General features: G+C 35.3%; 1 protein-coding gene across 1 annotated transcript in view; it reads left to right on the top strand.

Moving 5' to 3' along the window:
• LOC131425210 (serine/threonine-protein kinase S6KL) overlaps positions 1 to 16600 on the top strand; it is a 56198-nt gene extending 39598 nt beyond the window's left edge. Inside the window, exons 8-9 of the mRNA XM_058586890.1 lie at positions 11815 to 12072; positions 16463 to 16600. Of these exons, the coding sequence (XP_058442873.1) occupies positions 11815 to 12072; positions 16463 to 16537 (333 nt within the window). The 3' untranslated portion in view covers positions 16538 to 16600. The remainder of the gene's footprint in view (positions 1 to 11814; positions 12073 to 16462) is intronic.
• Positions 16601 to 17901: the final 1301 nt, after the last annotated feature.

Raw genomic sequence — 17901 nt, 5'->3', positions numbered from 1 at the left:
ACAGTATGAGTAAATTCTTATAAAAATAATTTTTCGTGATGCACTAGTTCCACCTATATTGTACTGCGCGAACTATTTACTATCGGTACACCCCTTGTGTTACGTAAAAGTTTTTTTACTAGTTGGTTTCCCCTCGTTTGTCAGCACCGATCAGCTGCTTGCAGGGATGCCTGATTTCATCAAAATTTTTGAAAATGAATCGTCACAATAAATTATTGGATTGCGTTGATAATATATTTAACTTTTTCGCGATGTTGGAAGGTAACCATTTATTTGACTCAACGTTGTTCATCTAGACTATTTTTTATTGTGTTGGTAGTTTTCACCCGAAATTAAGTGGCGGCAGACCAGAAGCAAGTGAATATGTATTAAATCTGTATCCTGCATGAAATTCGCATGGACGTATACAAATCAATACATTACAGGTAATTCTGCATGAATGGCAACTCTGTTGGTAAATGAAAAAAATAAACACAGTCTAGATGACAGACAGGATGTTTTTGATAGGTTAACGTGGCGCCATCATGACACATGTGAGTGCTGTCCCAAATAAAGGAATATTCGAAATGACCGTTAAAATGATTGAAGAATCTAATTTGAGTGTCCTGTCTGTTAGTCTGTGGTAATATACTATATTGAAACAATGAACCATTTGTGTACATACATTGTAGCAGAACAAAAATCGTGTTTATCGGTGAATCAACATAATTCCATACTATATGTGTTAACCACAATACAATATATTTTTATATAATCCGAACCCCACCAATTGCAATTATGCGGGATGCTATAGTGAATTGCGGCTAGTTTTAATAATTATAAAGAACTTCAGTTGAACCATCTACCTTGAATTCACTGTGGTGGTTATCATTAAAGTATATTTGAGTGTTTTATAATTAATCACTTTAAGCACTAACCCATAATTGTGCCCATAAGTCATACAGTTTCAAAAGAAAAATTAATATTTCATCGTTGTCTTTTCAAATGTGATCAAGAAAAATACAATAATTTAGTTATAGTTAGGACGTGCGAAAAAAACATTGGGTCATTGAATTTCTAAATTCCATTTCTGAGAATCTACAGATACTGTTTTGTTTTTTTTTCTGGTCCATATCATGTACTAGGGTAACAGAGGTATTTTGGCCACTTCATATATTTTGGCCCACCTAACAAACTATATGGATTCAATCGATCTTAGGTAACCCATGTTGCATCAGTTTGAAGCTAATCACATTAAATTACCTATTGCGGAAGGATTTTTCATTGATATTAAAACATTTGGTGGATATTTTTACAAAATGGGCCAAAATGAAATCGATCCTAAAGCGGGCCAAAATACCTCTGTTACCCTAGTATTCAGCCAAACTGGTGAAATATGTAATAACATGTGATGTTTGCAATTTGTTTGTAATACAGAACAGTATTGTGCTTTATGTTCAACTGGCTTAAATTTCATTCTCATCGGTTGAAAATCGCATCGAGGTTGTTGCATATTTTTGGTGTGGTGGCGAGTTAAAGGAATGATTTCGTACATATAGCCGAAAATCTGTCAACACTGCTATGCACGAAATAGTAATAGGATTTGCTCTGTTAAAATTCTCAATACAAGCTCTTAAATATATACTCTTTCACTCTTCATTGCTCTGATGGGGCGGTTGCCGGTCAGAGAATTGAACCGTTGAGATCTTATGGTTTTAGTATCGTTAATACTAAGACTATAGCAGTGGGTTCGACTGGCGCGATTTTTTCTACTTGTTAGTTGTGCGGTATTGTTGGGCCTTTTCTTAAACTGGAATTGACTAAATGCTAACCATTTTTAAATCATTAATGATACTCTTTTGAATCTCGTGTAGTGCACTGTAAATTTTGTTTTATGACTTTATTCAGTTTCACACTATTGAGAAATTGAGTATAACTTTTATTGTATTTTTTATATTAGCCAGATGGAAGAAAAAATATTTATATTGAATTTTATTTTTTAATTATAATCTTTTGCTGGATTGTTTACTATAAATTTATTTCTAGCTTTCATCTGATTCTTGGCTAATTGTTACAGTTATTCTGTAACAACGTTGGTCAACGTGGACTCGACATCAATTTTTCATCTGTTGTTAAAATATATTCTCTAAATTATAAAATATTTGGAACTGACGCTTGCATTACTTGTTCTGTTTTTTAAAACAATTGTTTGAAAGTGTAATCTGTCAAATAAAGGTAGATTTAATTTTCTATAAAACTATGTAAAAGTGATACCAAAAGAAACAACGTAACATGGAATAATATCTGTAATACCTAAACAGTAATACTGATAACTAGAATGATATGACAATTAGAATAATTCGTCTCGACTGCATTACTATCATGCGATTTAAAACTTCCGTTTAAGAAATATTTGCACATGCTCATTCTAAAACTGGAATTTCACTAATTCCATACTTCTATGCTTTGGGGTGCAATTTAGCTGACTTGTATCAGTGAACAATAACTTGAATCATCACCTTATCAAGTGGAATGGAAGAAAGCAAAGTTTCATGCCTGGAATTGAACGTTGAGGTAAAATGAATTGTGATGTTTAGTTTTTTGTTTTTCAATGTTTACCGATCATTTTTGAGATAGAGGAATTTTGTCGTTTTGCTCAACAGATAATACTATCTTCTCCGAATAGTAATGAACTGGCCAAGATGGAACAACAGGCATTGCGAAAATAAATTCTTATCACACATAAACATGCAATGAACAACAAATTAGACAAATACAAAATCGTCCCGTGAAATTATGAAAGACATGAATTAAACACTTTTACCGCTATAATCTGTGAATTGAAAATGCATTTCAAAACTGGAAAACAAATTTAATGATAACTATTATTGTCACGTTCACCGCAAGATATGCAAATATCGTCCATTATTCGCATAGAAAATTGTCTAATGACAACTAGTAGCGTCAGCAGGGGCGTATCTAGGAGAGGGCCCTCGCCCCGTGCGCATGGTTTATTGGGGACTGCAAAACAATCTGGTGGGTATAGGGACCATTTTTTGATCTCTGAACCGAACCTCTCTTACAATGGAGGGCGGCAAATCATAATTTGCATCGGCAGCAAATTATCCTAGGTACGCCACAGAGCATCAAACAATAAGCGAAGAATTGTTCTGTACAGCGATGAATTGCTCAGCTCACTCATTTTCACATATAAGGATGTACAATTATCCATGTTTAATATCTTTAATAACAAAACAAATATTATCCTTGAAGCGTTATGCATGCAGAAAACCCCCTGTTTTTCAAAACAACAAAACGGTTAGTTGACCATCAAACAAAAAAATATTTGTTTCAATCGGAGGTATCGCGAAGTTAAACAAAATATGCTTGATTTTAAACAGGACATGGTTGTTCCAAACAAATGTTAATTATTTAAAAAAACATTGATTGAATCAAACCATTATTGTTAATAACTATATCAACATAAAATGGTAACAGTTATTCGTAATTTAATTATTTTCACAATATTTTTTTCTGCGTGTTGATATAGCAAACAACCAAAGATTAAAAATAGATCAATTAGAATCTTTATTTACGTTGTACTACTAATTATGTTAGGAATTACATTTTCTCTTTATTTTAATAAATATTTTAAGTGTTGATTACTTGTAAAATGTGACAGCTTCTGAACAAAATTTTTATTTAGTCTACACTAATTATTTGATGGAATTTTTCCAAATAAGCTACCGAGTGCATTATGGAATTGTGATGTCCTACCTAATGAACTTAACCCAAACCTTTCGCTTATGGTTCGGAAATAGGGTAATTTTGTTGCTAGTCACATACCACACTATAAAATAGATTACAATAAATAGACCGCTTCGGAATCACCGGCAATATAGTTGCTTCTGTTCTATGATAACGATGTTGTAACAAACTCGGAGCTCTAATTCATTAGATCTTATTCTTTTTAGTAAGAATCAACAAACTAGTTATTAACATTTTTTGTACGGTATATGAAACAACGTCACAAAAAACAGCTGTATTACTACGCAAAAGGGACAGCTATAAGAGTACTATCATTAGCCACTGGATGCATCAGTACTCAATGTGGTTGTTGAGTGTGAAGTATTTTGTCATGACAGGTTGAAACTGGTTAGCCGCGTATGCTTTATTCTTAATGTTAGCAAAGGATGTGACTCAATAGTTGTACTACCAGAAAAAACTGTTTCAATCCACCTAGTGGTGTAATGACGGCTTTCTCATATCAATCAAAGTATCCAGAGGCCCGTGGGCAGGTGCTTGGGGGTTTGGCACTTTACGGCTTTCCCACCTTTTGAAGCCCCCCCCCCTCCACTTTCTTGAATCCCCCTTGAATGATTCCTGCGTGCGGCCCTATATAATACTGTGGTATTTATAAATTTTTTCAATTCTTGAAAAAATAACCGGAATCGGTTTTTTCGACCGTCTACTGATAGTGACTAGCGATTAGAGTAGCTAAACTCGGCAGTTCAATTTGAACTAATAAAAACGATTATGTGCCCTAGCACAAAATGGGAGCGGGTCATATCGCCGAAAGCCATTTCGCCGAAAGCCATTTCGCCGAAAGTCGTTTCGCCGAATGCCATTTCGCCGAAAGTCGTTTCGCCGAATAGGTCATTTCGCCGAAAGTCGTTTCGCCGAATGGGTCATCTCGCCGAATGGGTCATTTCGCCGAAATGGTAATTTCGAATTCATTATGATGTGGCGCAGCCACATAACCGAAGCCAAGATGGCTCGGCGGCATAAAGCCGCCGAGGCGACGCCGGGTGAGGTGGCCGCCGACCCGCCGTCGGAAGCGGCGGCCTCTTGCATACAAACCTGTAACCGCCTCGTTTGCCCGGTCTACTCAAAGCTAGGTTTCTTTGCTTTAGTTAAGTCCGAACGAGCGGTAGCGAGATCGGACAGCACACGACTCAAATCGATGTGGCGAAGCCGCATTAGATATTTTTTCACTTAGTAAACGGAAAATACCACATTTGCTTGGAAACACTCATGCAATTACGTTGATGATTAGTGGCTAATAGTCAAAAAGTTTCCTTGGGAACTCTGTTCTTAGGATCATGAATTGATCTTTATTCAAGAGTACAAGAATCAATCTTTTTTCAAGAAGTACAATTGTAGGTTAACAAAACGGGCGTTAATGTTTTATCATTCATTTGTGCCTATTTTAAATCAATTCCAATTCTAATTTCAAGACAATTGCAGGAATCGGCGAAATGACCCTTTCGGCGAAATGACATTCGGCGAAATGACCCTTTCGGCGAAATGACTTTCGGCGAAACGGCTTTCGGCGAAATGGCTTTCAGCGAAATGGCTTTCGGCGAAATGGCTTTCGGCGAAATGGCTTTCGGCGAAATGGCTTTCGGCAAAATGACCCTGATCCGCACAAAATACCTGCATCGGCCAGAAATAGTCGAAAACACGTTTTCGTTCGGCACGTCAGAAAAGACATTGCACTTCGTTGCAAAACAAAAAGTGTTCTGTAAGTAGCAGAAACTTTACGTCTGCTTAGCGGTTCAAATTGAACTGCCGAGTTTAGCACTAAGCAGTTTAATTTGAACTGCTCTGCACTGATGAGTCAAAGACGAAACGTAAAAATAATGAACTTTTAATAGTTCTGATCGACTATTTCTATGTGTTAATCATTTTAATTTATTTTTACTACTTATTTCTCATGTTAGCATCGTTGAAAAAAAGGTGAACACTTCGATAGTCTCACGACAAAAGAACAAACGTGCTCCTGCCGAAACGACAAAATAAAACCACCTGAAATTATAATAGTGGTAATGACTGCCGAAATTTTATCGAATCGAAATGCATTTCTTCGACCCTGGTTATACATATCAATCTATCAACTTCCACAATTTGTCTATTAGTCACTTGGATCGAGTTGACTCAAACTGAGAAACACGATTCTTTCTAGAGAATCAACCTTATCAAGCCCCGGTCTCTCCTACTCTCAATTTCTCGATTGATACCATTCACATAACTAAACTGTTACTCATCTAGCGCCGTATTCCTCAAATAAAAATATCAGCTTGATTGAAAAAAGTGGATTGGGTAAGGTCGAAGACATAGCTGTGTGACGTGAATACGAATAAAACTGGCATGCATCCTGCGTAACTCTGAATGTCAAAAATCGTTTCCATTAGTTCACCAATGTCAAAGACATCATATTAACAAGATATCCTGGAGAGGGGAAAAAGGGTAAACCCACCGGTTTCGTAAAATCGAAGATTTAAAAGTGTTTCTATTTCTTCATAATAAAATACATTCAATAACCATATTTGTTTATCGTTGCGATCGATCTACAAATTTTTCCGAATCCGTCATACTAATACATGCAAAAACAGCACACCAGCCGAGTGCGTGGGAAATACACGGAGGGTTTATTCTCATGTATATATGCACGACAACAAGTAGCGCCATTGGTGGCGAATTGGCGAAATAATCCTACCAGAGCTTTACACTGTTACCATATGTTTACGCTGAATAAAATAGTAAACAACCTGCTTTAATTCACCTAGTGGTGTAATGATGACTTTCTCATATCAATTATATTCTCATATATAATACTGTGGTATACTATTATAAAATTTCTCTTCTATTCTGAAAATAAACCAAAGTTATTTTTTGTACATTAACTAGTATAACCTACAGAATGAAACAGTTCTCTGACATTCATGAGAAATCGAAGTGAGTTCCACTATTGTAGGTTTTTCGGGCACTGGAACCCGAGAACCGGTATACTCGAAGTTGGTTCGTATGGCCATCAACTAACATGACCTACAAATTCAACTAGTTTTTATTCAAATTTTGAAGATTTTATACGATATTGACATCGTACTCTAAACGACGATTTTAATTGCATCCGACAAATATGTCTAATTTTCGACAGGATCTTTCAAATATGTCTAATTTTCGACAGGATCTTTCATTTGAACCTAAGATTAGGAATACCGGACTGCCATATCTGAGAAAAGTAAGTAAGATCCTTTTTTGAGTATATGACTATTATCTGCCGTCGTTATTCGAAAACCGGGTTTGGCTGATAATGGCTACCGATCAGAATACTTTCGTGACCAATTTAGAAAACTTTTTACTCTTTTCGTTTCGGCTCTTTAAGTGACGGTACACATTTTTTAACACACTTTACCCTATCATTCCGGAACCGAAAGTCGGATCCGGATGAAATTCAGAAATTCCGTGTAGAACCACGAGACCTTTAATTTGAATCTGAGTTGGTCTACATCGATAAGGTCATTTTCGAGACACACACGCACACACACAGACATTGCTCAGCTCGACGAACTGAGAAGAATGTTCTTCGAGTGAAAGTATAAAAAGAAATTACATAGAAGCAATTTTTACTAAAGATCTGAAATCAGGATTATGATGCAAGATTTTTTCAGTGTTTCCAGTCCAGTCGATTAAAACATCATTTAATGTGCTGATAATATCGTGATAATATAGTATGTTTGAGAGAATATGACCAATATTATACACAAATCCAATTGCAATGACAGAAAATGACGTGGCCGTATTTAGATACAGAAAGAATAATTCGACGCAAAATTTAATAGCCAGTTGATGTTGACCAATCGTTCGTACCGCACGCGAATCGTTCGCTCCGGAAAAAAAATACACAGAGAAAATGCGTTAGAAAGTATTTTCAAACTCAAATTACAAGTTTTGCTATGGTAGGATTTTTCTTTCCACTCGTCGCCTCTTGCACTGTCGTCATCGGATCACTAAACCACGCCCTCGTGCACGGTTCCTAAAGGGTCCCGTATTTTTTCTCGACGGCTCTGTTCAAGTGCACATACTTTCCCAGTAGATAACGCCGGAATCGAATGTCGCATCATAACCGTCGATCTAGTACGAGAAAGGCAAACACGAGTTTGATGAGTTTTCCATTGTATCAATTTTTCTGATACCAAACATTTTAGAGCTTAATTTTGAGTTATTTGTGATTATCTCATTCTACTGAATTCGTTATCTTAAATAGCTGATCATATTTTTTGCGGCAAGGAAAGAATATTAAATTGTTGCTGCAACAAGTAGATTTTGAAAAGGCACCCATAGTAAAGTAAGACATAAGAGCTCACTAACCCAGATATTATTATTTGTTGTATTTCAAGATATTTACCTATCAGACCTAAATTAACAATATTATTTTAAACTCTTTAAGATTAATCACAAACCTTTCTGGTTCAATGAATTATGATGAATTAAAGTGTTAATAAATCATCTATAAATCCGGATAAAAAAAATAAAATAAAATAAGTTTATGAGTGTTGTTAAGCAAAACAAGCACATGGAAAAAATTAGTGCAAATTGCAATGGCTATTTGAGAATATTTCATGGTGCACAAATCACGTTAATACTCCTAGTAAATCATCATAACTGACTCGCTTGGGTTTAGAAGACCATTATTCCGAATCATCATACAGATAATATTAAACGACATCGCTTAACTGATTCATTTTTCACACACCAAAGACCGATAATGTAATCGCCACAATGCTCGACTTAAATTGGATAATTCACACTGAGACGTATGACAAGCGAGAACTTGACAACATTTCAAGTTCTAGCTCAATCATTGCCATCATTGCACCGCTCGTCGTGCCAAACGCATTTCGTTGTTATTGAAAGAGACTACGACACTCTGGTAGCAACTTTGCCATGTGCATAGAATTCTGTTTATCGTTTTCTATGCACAGAGATATCATTCAACTGTGTAGCATCGTCGGTGAATGAAATTGCTTAAACATATTTCGTCATTTCAGTTGTATGGTATAGGACCAATAAATACAATAGGAAAAGATAGTTTAAGTTCGAGCGGAAATGCAAAGATTTTTTACGTGACTGATCTTTGATATGAAGGCTGATAAGGCGAACAATTACTTCATTCACATGTTTACGAGACAGTATTAAGACAGAGGATAGAAGCAGTCTTTTTATGTCGACTTTAGGAGGATTCAGTTTTGTTGTCTCTGCTTCTTCTTTGTCCTTGTGCCGAAATTATCGACGATTTAGTTGGGTATGTATGGCAAATTCCAAGTTCCAAGTATTTGAAATAAGCAAGCTTTCCACTTCAATTACTATCACTCTCTATTAGCGATGGTAAATAAACAATATTTTGTAAAAATATGACTTAGATAATGCTGTAGGGGTCTGGATGCAATCAAAAATTACGGAAACAAGTTTCCACACGGAAACACTCGCGAACACCAAACAAACAAATTTTCTGATTTTGGTTCTGTCCATAAAAGACGTCACGCCGCAAGGGGGAGGGGGGGTGTTTCATAAAACGTGACCTTTTGTGACAGGGGGAAGGGGGGGAGGTTTTTGGAATGTGACGTCTAATATTTTCAATGAGCGCATTTTTTAAATACCTAATTATATTACTGCTTTGCCCTATTTCCTGAAGAAATCTTCACAATATACGTTTACATTCTATAGGGAAACGTGTATTTGTTGATGTAAAATCTTCTTCTTGTAAATTCGGAAATGAATGATGCAGGAAATCATTTCTGTTGTGATCAGCAATAGTGCACGGAGTGCACGTAAAAAAGAAAAAGATGCCTTCAAACGGTTTAACTTAAGTTATGCACTGACATTTTTTTCAGTAATTTGATTTTCTAGCATTGATAATAGTATATCTTAAGAATTTTTCTTATCTGATTCTGATGCAGTTTATTCAATTGTACTCCATTTGAAAAAGGGCGGGAGATCAACGATTTCAGACCTAGATCATGTCATGTCTTATCTTGATCATATGTGATTCTCCTTCACCAACATCAAAGCTTATCGAATCATCCAATGATTAAACTTACATAAATCAAGAATCATTTTAGCTCAAAATCACTACCCACTGTGTGACGGAAGATCAGTACCGATATTGATCGATGTGATTTAAAATTCACTGATCAACTGATCATGAAAAGATTCTCCGGCATTGATCTCGTTTTGATGAGGCTTTGGTCTTTATTTTCTCAGCCCTGTATGCTACACTAAGAAAATATTATTCTTTACCTAAAACAATAATATATCTGTGTACCCCTAGGAAGAATAAAACAGATGATTCAAATGTTTCATCAATTTCAACCAAATACTTTTGTTAATTTATATAATTGATGTTAATAAAATAATTCCGATGATTTTGTAGTTTTAGGGATATTTTTAATCTAATGACAGCATGTAATAAATCGATTTTTCCCCCATATTTGTATGGTTTGTCATACATATTGAGAATGTATTGAAATGAATTTTATTTATTTTGAATTCATGACATGTGACATAGGGGAATGGGGGGATGGGGAGTCAAAAATCGTTCAAAAAAGCGTGACGTCTTTTATGGACAGCCCCTTGGTAGAAATTTGGTACAACTGATCGGTTGTTTGTTTTATTCAAACTGTCATTTTTTATTGATCATGCTCCCAGGTTAGCAATAGCATACATACTAATCGAGCTATGACACACGCACATACGGGTAATGAAATGCTACAACTACACGCGCCCCAAACGGATAAACCATACTAGCTTTATCGCTTTATATAAACGGATAACCATACAACTGATGTTGCTGCTGATTTAATTTTTTTTCATGCATAAAAGTAAAACGTGTCTTAGTAGTTTTAACCAATTATTCAGTTGATTGAACTAAAATGTTTATTACCATTGTTTTTTAAGTGTTCATCACATTCCAGCTTTTAACATCATAACACTTCACTTATTGGTGATATAGATATGTAACGCTAGATTGTAATTCTAAAGAAAGAATTTAGTATTTTGCAGATGAAGATGCTAGTATTGTATTTATCTACATTGCCTTGGTTTTTCCGAAAACACACTATTCGCAGTTAGTTATAGTACTTCCATGGAATGACAAGTATGCATCCTACACAAACGACGTTTACTAACCCTTTAAAATTTTTAACATGAAACGTTCAGTGTTTTGCTCTGCTTATTCCCAGCCAACTGAAACCATTCAAAAACAAAAAATGATTTTGTTTACCTAAATGGTTATGAGAAATGCAAGAGATGTAGTAGTTAAAAGTTGTATTTCAGTTGAAACGACCAGGACAAAAAACAACAATTGCAATATTGCAATTTTCTTATTTACGGGTTGCCCGTGCAACACATTTGCAGCATGCAATTGAAAAGCAAACGAGAAAATAATACATTCCCTAAATCACACAAAATTTTGATACCATCGCAGTCTCCCTCCAGTTTATATTTATTTATGTTTGGAAAGTGCACCTTAACTGGAGCAGAATGAAGTTTAAAAATTTACCGCTTCCGGTTATATACTAACTGTGATATAATGGTGTCTGTATCAAACCAAATGCAATCTCGTATTTTCACTTTTTATATTTGAGATGAATCATTACCGCTGAATTGACAATTCTACAACATCAAAGTAATTAATTATTGAGCTTTAATATCCATATAGAAGATTCATTTTTGTTGCCTCTAAATTACTTTTTGAAATATTGTTGAGGATTATTTGATTTTGAAGTTACTAAATCAGGTGGAATTAATAATAGAACATAATATGAATTTCGCATTTGTGAACATATTTCCCACTCTAGTACTTCTAAAAATGAAATCAATCACCTCCAAAAATGCACTTATGATTGAATATAACTTTTGAAGCATTATATTATTTTGCTGATTGGAATCATAAATACAGAAAATGTAGAGAGATAAAGAGAAACACACTATTGCATAAACTCGCCTATAAATCTTTTACCTATCTATTATTATTTTATGCCTTCCTTTTAGTATCCTAATTTGAATTTATCAAGTTATTTGAACAAATCTCACGATGTCGATGAACTTATTCGGACCGGAAAAAAAGTTGAACATTCGTCTCCTAAGAATCTGATTCCCGAAGCTGTTGCCACTCTTCCGGTTGAAGTACAGGATTTGCTTAAACGCTTGCTTGAAGTGAAGCCACAATATCGACTTCGTTCCGTGCTGCAACTACAGAGAATCGCTCTTTATAAGGATTTCAATTGGGAGATGGTTCGAAAAAAGCAGGTATGGTGCCAATTTTTAGTTTTTATATCGTCCAATTGTTGTATCTAAATAAGTGTGTGATATAAATTCATTTTGTCCGGAATTTATCCGTATTAACCCGCATGTTGCTCTTTTATAGAAATAGAACTTTTTTCGTAAGCCATATTCAGCAGTTCAGATAAAAGGGTATTTTCACTGTAAATTCTTACTTTTATTTTTCCTATGTACTGATTGTAAAACAATGTTTTGACTTTCCCTATAAAAAGGTAATATAAATGCTGGAGAAACGGACTCTGCTCGACGAGATCAGCAAATGTCTGTGTTTGCGCATCTTTCAAAGTTCAATTTTCTCGAAGATGACTAAACCAATTCAAACAAGCTAAGGTTCATTTGAAATTGAATCAAGTTCGAAGATAAATTGAATGGCACTTTTGGATTTGGAGATATAGTGGTGTAAGTGACGTGACCGATAAAACGCATTTTCCCTCCTTTCAAATTTCTCAGAGATGGCTGAACCGATTTCAACATGTTTAAGCTTGTTTGGGACTTCTATTGGGTTGTGGATCAAGTTTGAAAATCAAATTGCTGACATTTCCGGATCCAAACTGAAGAACAGACATCCAAGCAGAGATTTCAATTTGTGTAAGAAATTTAACGGTTGTTTTAAAAAGGAATCACAAAGTAGCAATTCTCCTGTAGAGGCGCTTCAAGCAGCCCAGGAATCCCTTGTGGGCTCTTGCATTCGAGCTTTTATACAATGGTAAATCATGCGTGCAAAATCGTGCGCAACGGTGATTTTACTTGCATGCTTTACACAGCTGTTTTTGAAAAAGCTGTTCTGTTTTCTGTCTGTTCTCTGTGATGAAAAGTATCCTTTAAGTCAGGGGTTCCCAAACTATTTTGGGTCAGGGACCCCTTTACTAAAATTAACTTAGGCCTCAGACCCCCATCAACAAATTTCTTTGAAAATTCAATTTATTGCTTTTTTAATATTGATGTAAAATACTTACCAATTTCTGCGGATGGTCAAATAAACGCAACTTTTTTAGCGTAAATATTTCAAATAACAACTTATATCAAACAATAGGGGGTCGATTTCTAGACCTCGTCGACCCCCATAGTCAGTTTTTGTTTACGTCGACCCCCGCAAAAAGGATATCGACCCCAAGGGGTCTATATCGACCACTTTGGGAACCCCTGCTTTAAGTGCTTAAATCATTATTTTGATGTTTGATATTTTTCCACTTTACGCAAAATACTGCTTTTAACTGAAAAAGCATAAAATACGTACGAAAAGTACAATATTTTCATTCTGTCGCCATCTTGAAATTCTTTACCAGCATCGCTTGCCACCATTAGAGTGCCTATAACCAGAGTGACGACATCTCATCCGTAATTTTGGCAACAATTCAAAACATTCCATTAGCTTTACATTGAATTGACAGGTCGTTTGCTCGTTTGGAACTGGGAGCTGTCATTCCAAACGAACAGCTGTCGCCACTCTGATTATAGTCACTCTAGCCACCATGAAATTCAGAACGTTCTGAAATTTTCATGCTGGCAACAACCAGGGATGTCAGGTTCACAGATTAATCTGTGTTTCACACATTTTGAGTTTTGTGCACAGATTTTAAAAGATTTTAAAACTGACACAGATTTTCACAGATTCTTGAATAAATCACAGATTTTCACAGATTTTGGAAATCGAGTACAGTTTAGCACCAAAAAGTATAGAGCGGTTGAGGAAAAAGGTACAGAGCGTGTTGGTAGTGAGAGCTTTGTTTTTTTCACTAAATTGAATTCGATCAGCTGAAATGGTACGGAAAATGGATGGTGAGACGTTTTTTTTTTTGCTCACCAAATTTAATTTTGAACTGCTATTGGGTACGGAAAACGGTCACAGATTTTCACAGACAGGTTTTGGGTTTGATCACAGATTTTTGAAAAAATGATCTGGCATCTCTGGCAACAACCAGTAACTAACTAGCAAGCGTTTACATTATGCTGGTAGCGTGCTGGAGTCAGTATACTTTTATTATATCAGAAGTGTAAACGGGGTAATAAGTGACTGGGCTGCTCGAAGCACATCTATAGGCGAATGGCTACTTGGTGATCACTTTACCAAACAACCGTTAATTTTTTTACACATATTGGAATCTCCACTTGGATGACTGTTCTCTGTGCCGAATTTTAACAGATTGAATTTAAATAAAAAAAACCGGCAATGGCAAGAGAAATGGATTATCACACCATTAGGTGGATTAAGAACAGTTTTTTTGTGAATACTTCCGTTTTAGCGACACGCAAATGCGATGCGATGTATTGAATAGTTAATATACGTTTTACATTAGATTTCGACATAGCATTGCTTTCAAAATTGGAAATTTTGATAACTTCTACACAGAAAGAAATAATGAAATTTACACGAGATGTAAATCAATAGTAACATGGAATAGACATGGGTTGAATCGAAATTTTGATTGAAAACCTTCATTGATGCAAAACTAAATTGAATTGCATTGAATTTTCAATGAATATAACTGTATCTTTCAATTAACGCTTATTTTGCGATTAAATTTTATTGAAGCGTACAGAATTGTAAAGTAATTTTATGTTTAATTACCTGCTCCAAATATGTGCATGAAAATAGATGTAAATTCACAAAATATTTTTATCTGTGTAGATAACTTATTCCATTCTATCACCGAAACCTGTTTAATGAACCAATAGTAGCTTCCAAACGAGCCTAACCTTGTTGCAATCTGTTCAGCCTTCTCGGAGAAAATTTAGTGGAGAGAAAATTTCTCTGAAATCGGAAATGACAGACATTTGATCTTCGAACATGGTTTATGACTCAATAGTATCACTGAAACGAGTCGAAGCTTCGGTTCAGCCAACGAGTTCGGAAATCGGTTCAGCCATCGGAGAAAAAAAGGGCGAAGAAGAGTGTTTTGTTATTTACGTCACTTATACCATTACATTATCTCCGGAACCAGAAGTGACCGTAGTTTGGTCATTGAACTTGGTCAAAAATCCAATAAAAGCTTTTAAACAAGCTTAAGTTTATTAAAATCTTATTATGGCTTAATCTTTGAGAAAATTGAGCGGTAATAAAACAACGCGTTTTGCCGGTTGTGTATATTGGCCTTTCTGTTTCAACAGACTTCGCAGCCGATTCTTAGCGTACAGAATCATTGCATGGCTAGTACTACGATTCTACTGACACTAAAAATCCTTCCAGGTCGGGACAAGAACATACGACAACTAGCTTGTATGACCAGCGCCCTATGTATTGAACCGCAAACCCGGGCAAAAGTTGTCGGTTACGTCACTTATACAATTATATCTCCAAACCCAGAAGTTACAGCCATTTTATATTCGAACTTTATCAATGACTCAATAGTAGTTTTCAAGCAAGCCTGAGTTTGTTGAAATCGGTTAAGCGATTTTATTCCGGAATGTTATTTACATCCTTCATTAGTGCATCATTTTTATAATATTAAAAAAATACTTTAACGGGTTTTCAACCTAAGTTGAAATTATTCGATTTTTGCATTCAGCCGTTCTAATGCTCTACCACACTAATAAATATAGGTGTCAATATATGGAGACGTGAGAGAAATGACATCATAGCACTGATACATGACATGAGAGACAACATCATAATTCTTGATGCTTCAGGTTGAAAATGTTGTTCTAACGTACCAGTTTCCAATGTACGTGTTACACCTACTCAAAAAATACTAATAGCAAATATTGCTGAAGGAACTGAGGTTCATACAAGTACTGTTACCCCATGACCCAGATGAATGGAGGTTAATTGTTTAGTAATAACAGCAACAAGAAGGCTGTTCAAATGCTATGAAATCTGTGATAAACTTATAACGATAATTTTATAATCCCGAGTGTTAAATGCTTGTACTAGACAATAAAAACTAATATTTCCACGGCCATGGAGAGCGGATCCATTTGACCAAGAGATCATACGTATCGTAGACAATGATCAAACGACAATGCTACAAAGGGAGACTGGGGTAACTTCAACTTTTAAGAACATTTTTGCTGAAAATTTATTCGACCTTATACTTAACAACTTGTAAATACACTCAATCGTCTTTCAAACCCTTTCGCTTACTTACTCTAAAATCAATAATATATAAGAATTCGATGAAAATTTATCTTTTACCGTATCGAAGATCTCAACTCTGCGGATTTTTTTTGTTTATTTTCTCCATACAACGTAATAATTTATTTAATAATTTATTCTATTTCTCGAAGAAAATTTGTGATATGTGTAAATTACCCGCGATTTCTCTCATAGCAGCGTACAATGCTTATTTTTCGTTCATCAAAACAATTAAACCATAAGTTCTTCATTAATCATGTCTGACTGTGTTTTTCTCTTCTGTAGGTTTCGCCAAAGCAGATGATTGCTGCTACATCGGCCGCGATCGGTGGGTTCGACGATGAACATCAGTACCAATAAACCATTCCTATTTGGTTGGTAATTTTGGTTACCTCATACGCGGGGTGGCAGTGGTTAGTTTTAAAATGAGATAATTATACATAAAAAATGTGCGGTCCTCAAGAACTCAAATTACCGCAATTGGATGCCATTGTGTACCCAATTTTTCAAATCAATACCAGCGGCCGTGTGGAAGTGGATAAACAAATTAGGATAATAGAGTCGTTGTTATAGCTAACGTTACATATTTTCATATCGGCAGTAGAGAGGGTGTTAATCATCGTGATCTATGTAAGATGGTTGAACAATGAGTGCCATTATTGATTAATAAGTGTTTAACCTTCGTGATGCTATGGTATAGAGCACATCGTGCTCGTTTGAATCGAATCGCTAGCAGATTCTCAACTGATTGTTTCTTATATATGGTAACTGTATCTTTTTCCATCACAGCTTCTTTGTTAATCTCAGCTTGATGTTTCATTTGCTATTACAACTATTTCACATATTTCTCATCAGTTCAACAGTGAAATTGTTTGTTAGACTCCAAGCACAGGAACTGAGATCAGTGTTGGTACAATTACCCCAGATTAGTAGATTAGTTAAATGAACTACGATGGTGGCTTTGACAGGCAATATGGTGATGTCGATTATAATGTCTCTCCTGAGTTTATGCTGGTATATCTAACAATATATACCGTTAGGTTGATAGAGAATTCCGACCATTTTTGAACATAAATACAGATTATTTTAAAGTAGTAAACATGGTGATTTGAATCTTCTTTTGAATATAGCTTTCCAGAGAATCCAATCCGATTGATGGATTGTTATGTAGTGATTACTTTTAAAAACGGTAGACAAATTTTTTATACACGTTGAAAACTTTACACGGATGTCTGTTCTCTCTAATCGGTTATTATCGTTTACTTTTTGCCTTACTCATATATAGAAGCTATACAATCATTTTGAAAACTGATAGCCGAATGCTATCTATCATTTGACTTAGCTCGACGAACTGAGCAAATGTCTGTGTGTATGCGTGTATGTATGTAACAAAAATATTCACTCAATTTCCTCGGCGATGACAACCGATTTTCACAAACTTATATTCGAATGAAGGTCTTATGACCCCATAGCCTGATATTGAATATCCTTCCAATCTGACTTCCGGTTCCGGAATTACATGATAAAACCTGTTTTAATCCACCTAGTGGTGTAATGATGCCTTTCTCATATCAATCATACTATCATATATAATACTGTGGTATTCATCAAAATAATTTTCTTCGATTCTTAAAAGAATAACCGAAATCGGTTTGTTTGACCGTCTACTGATAAAAACTATTAATTGGAAAACATTTCAGGTCGATTTAGAATTTTTTTAAAGA

This window comes from Malaya genurostris, chromosome 1 (genome assembly GCF_030247185.1).
Source record: "Malaya genurostris strain Urasoe2022 chromosome 1, Malgen_1.1, whole genome shotgun sequence".
Classification (NCBI taxonomy): Eukaryota; Metazoa; Arthropoda; class Insecta; order Diptera; family Culicidae; genus Malaya; species Malaya genurostris.
Note: the sequence above shows the minus strand (reverse complement) of the source record. Positions and strands in the feature narration are given on the sequence as shown.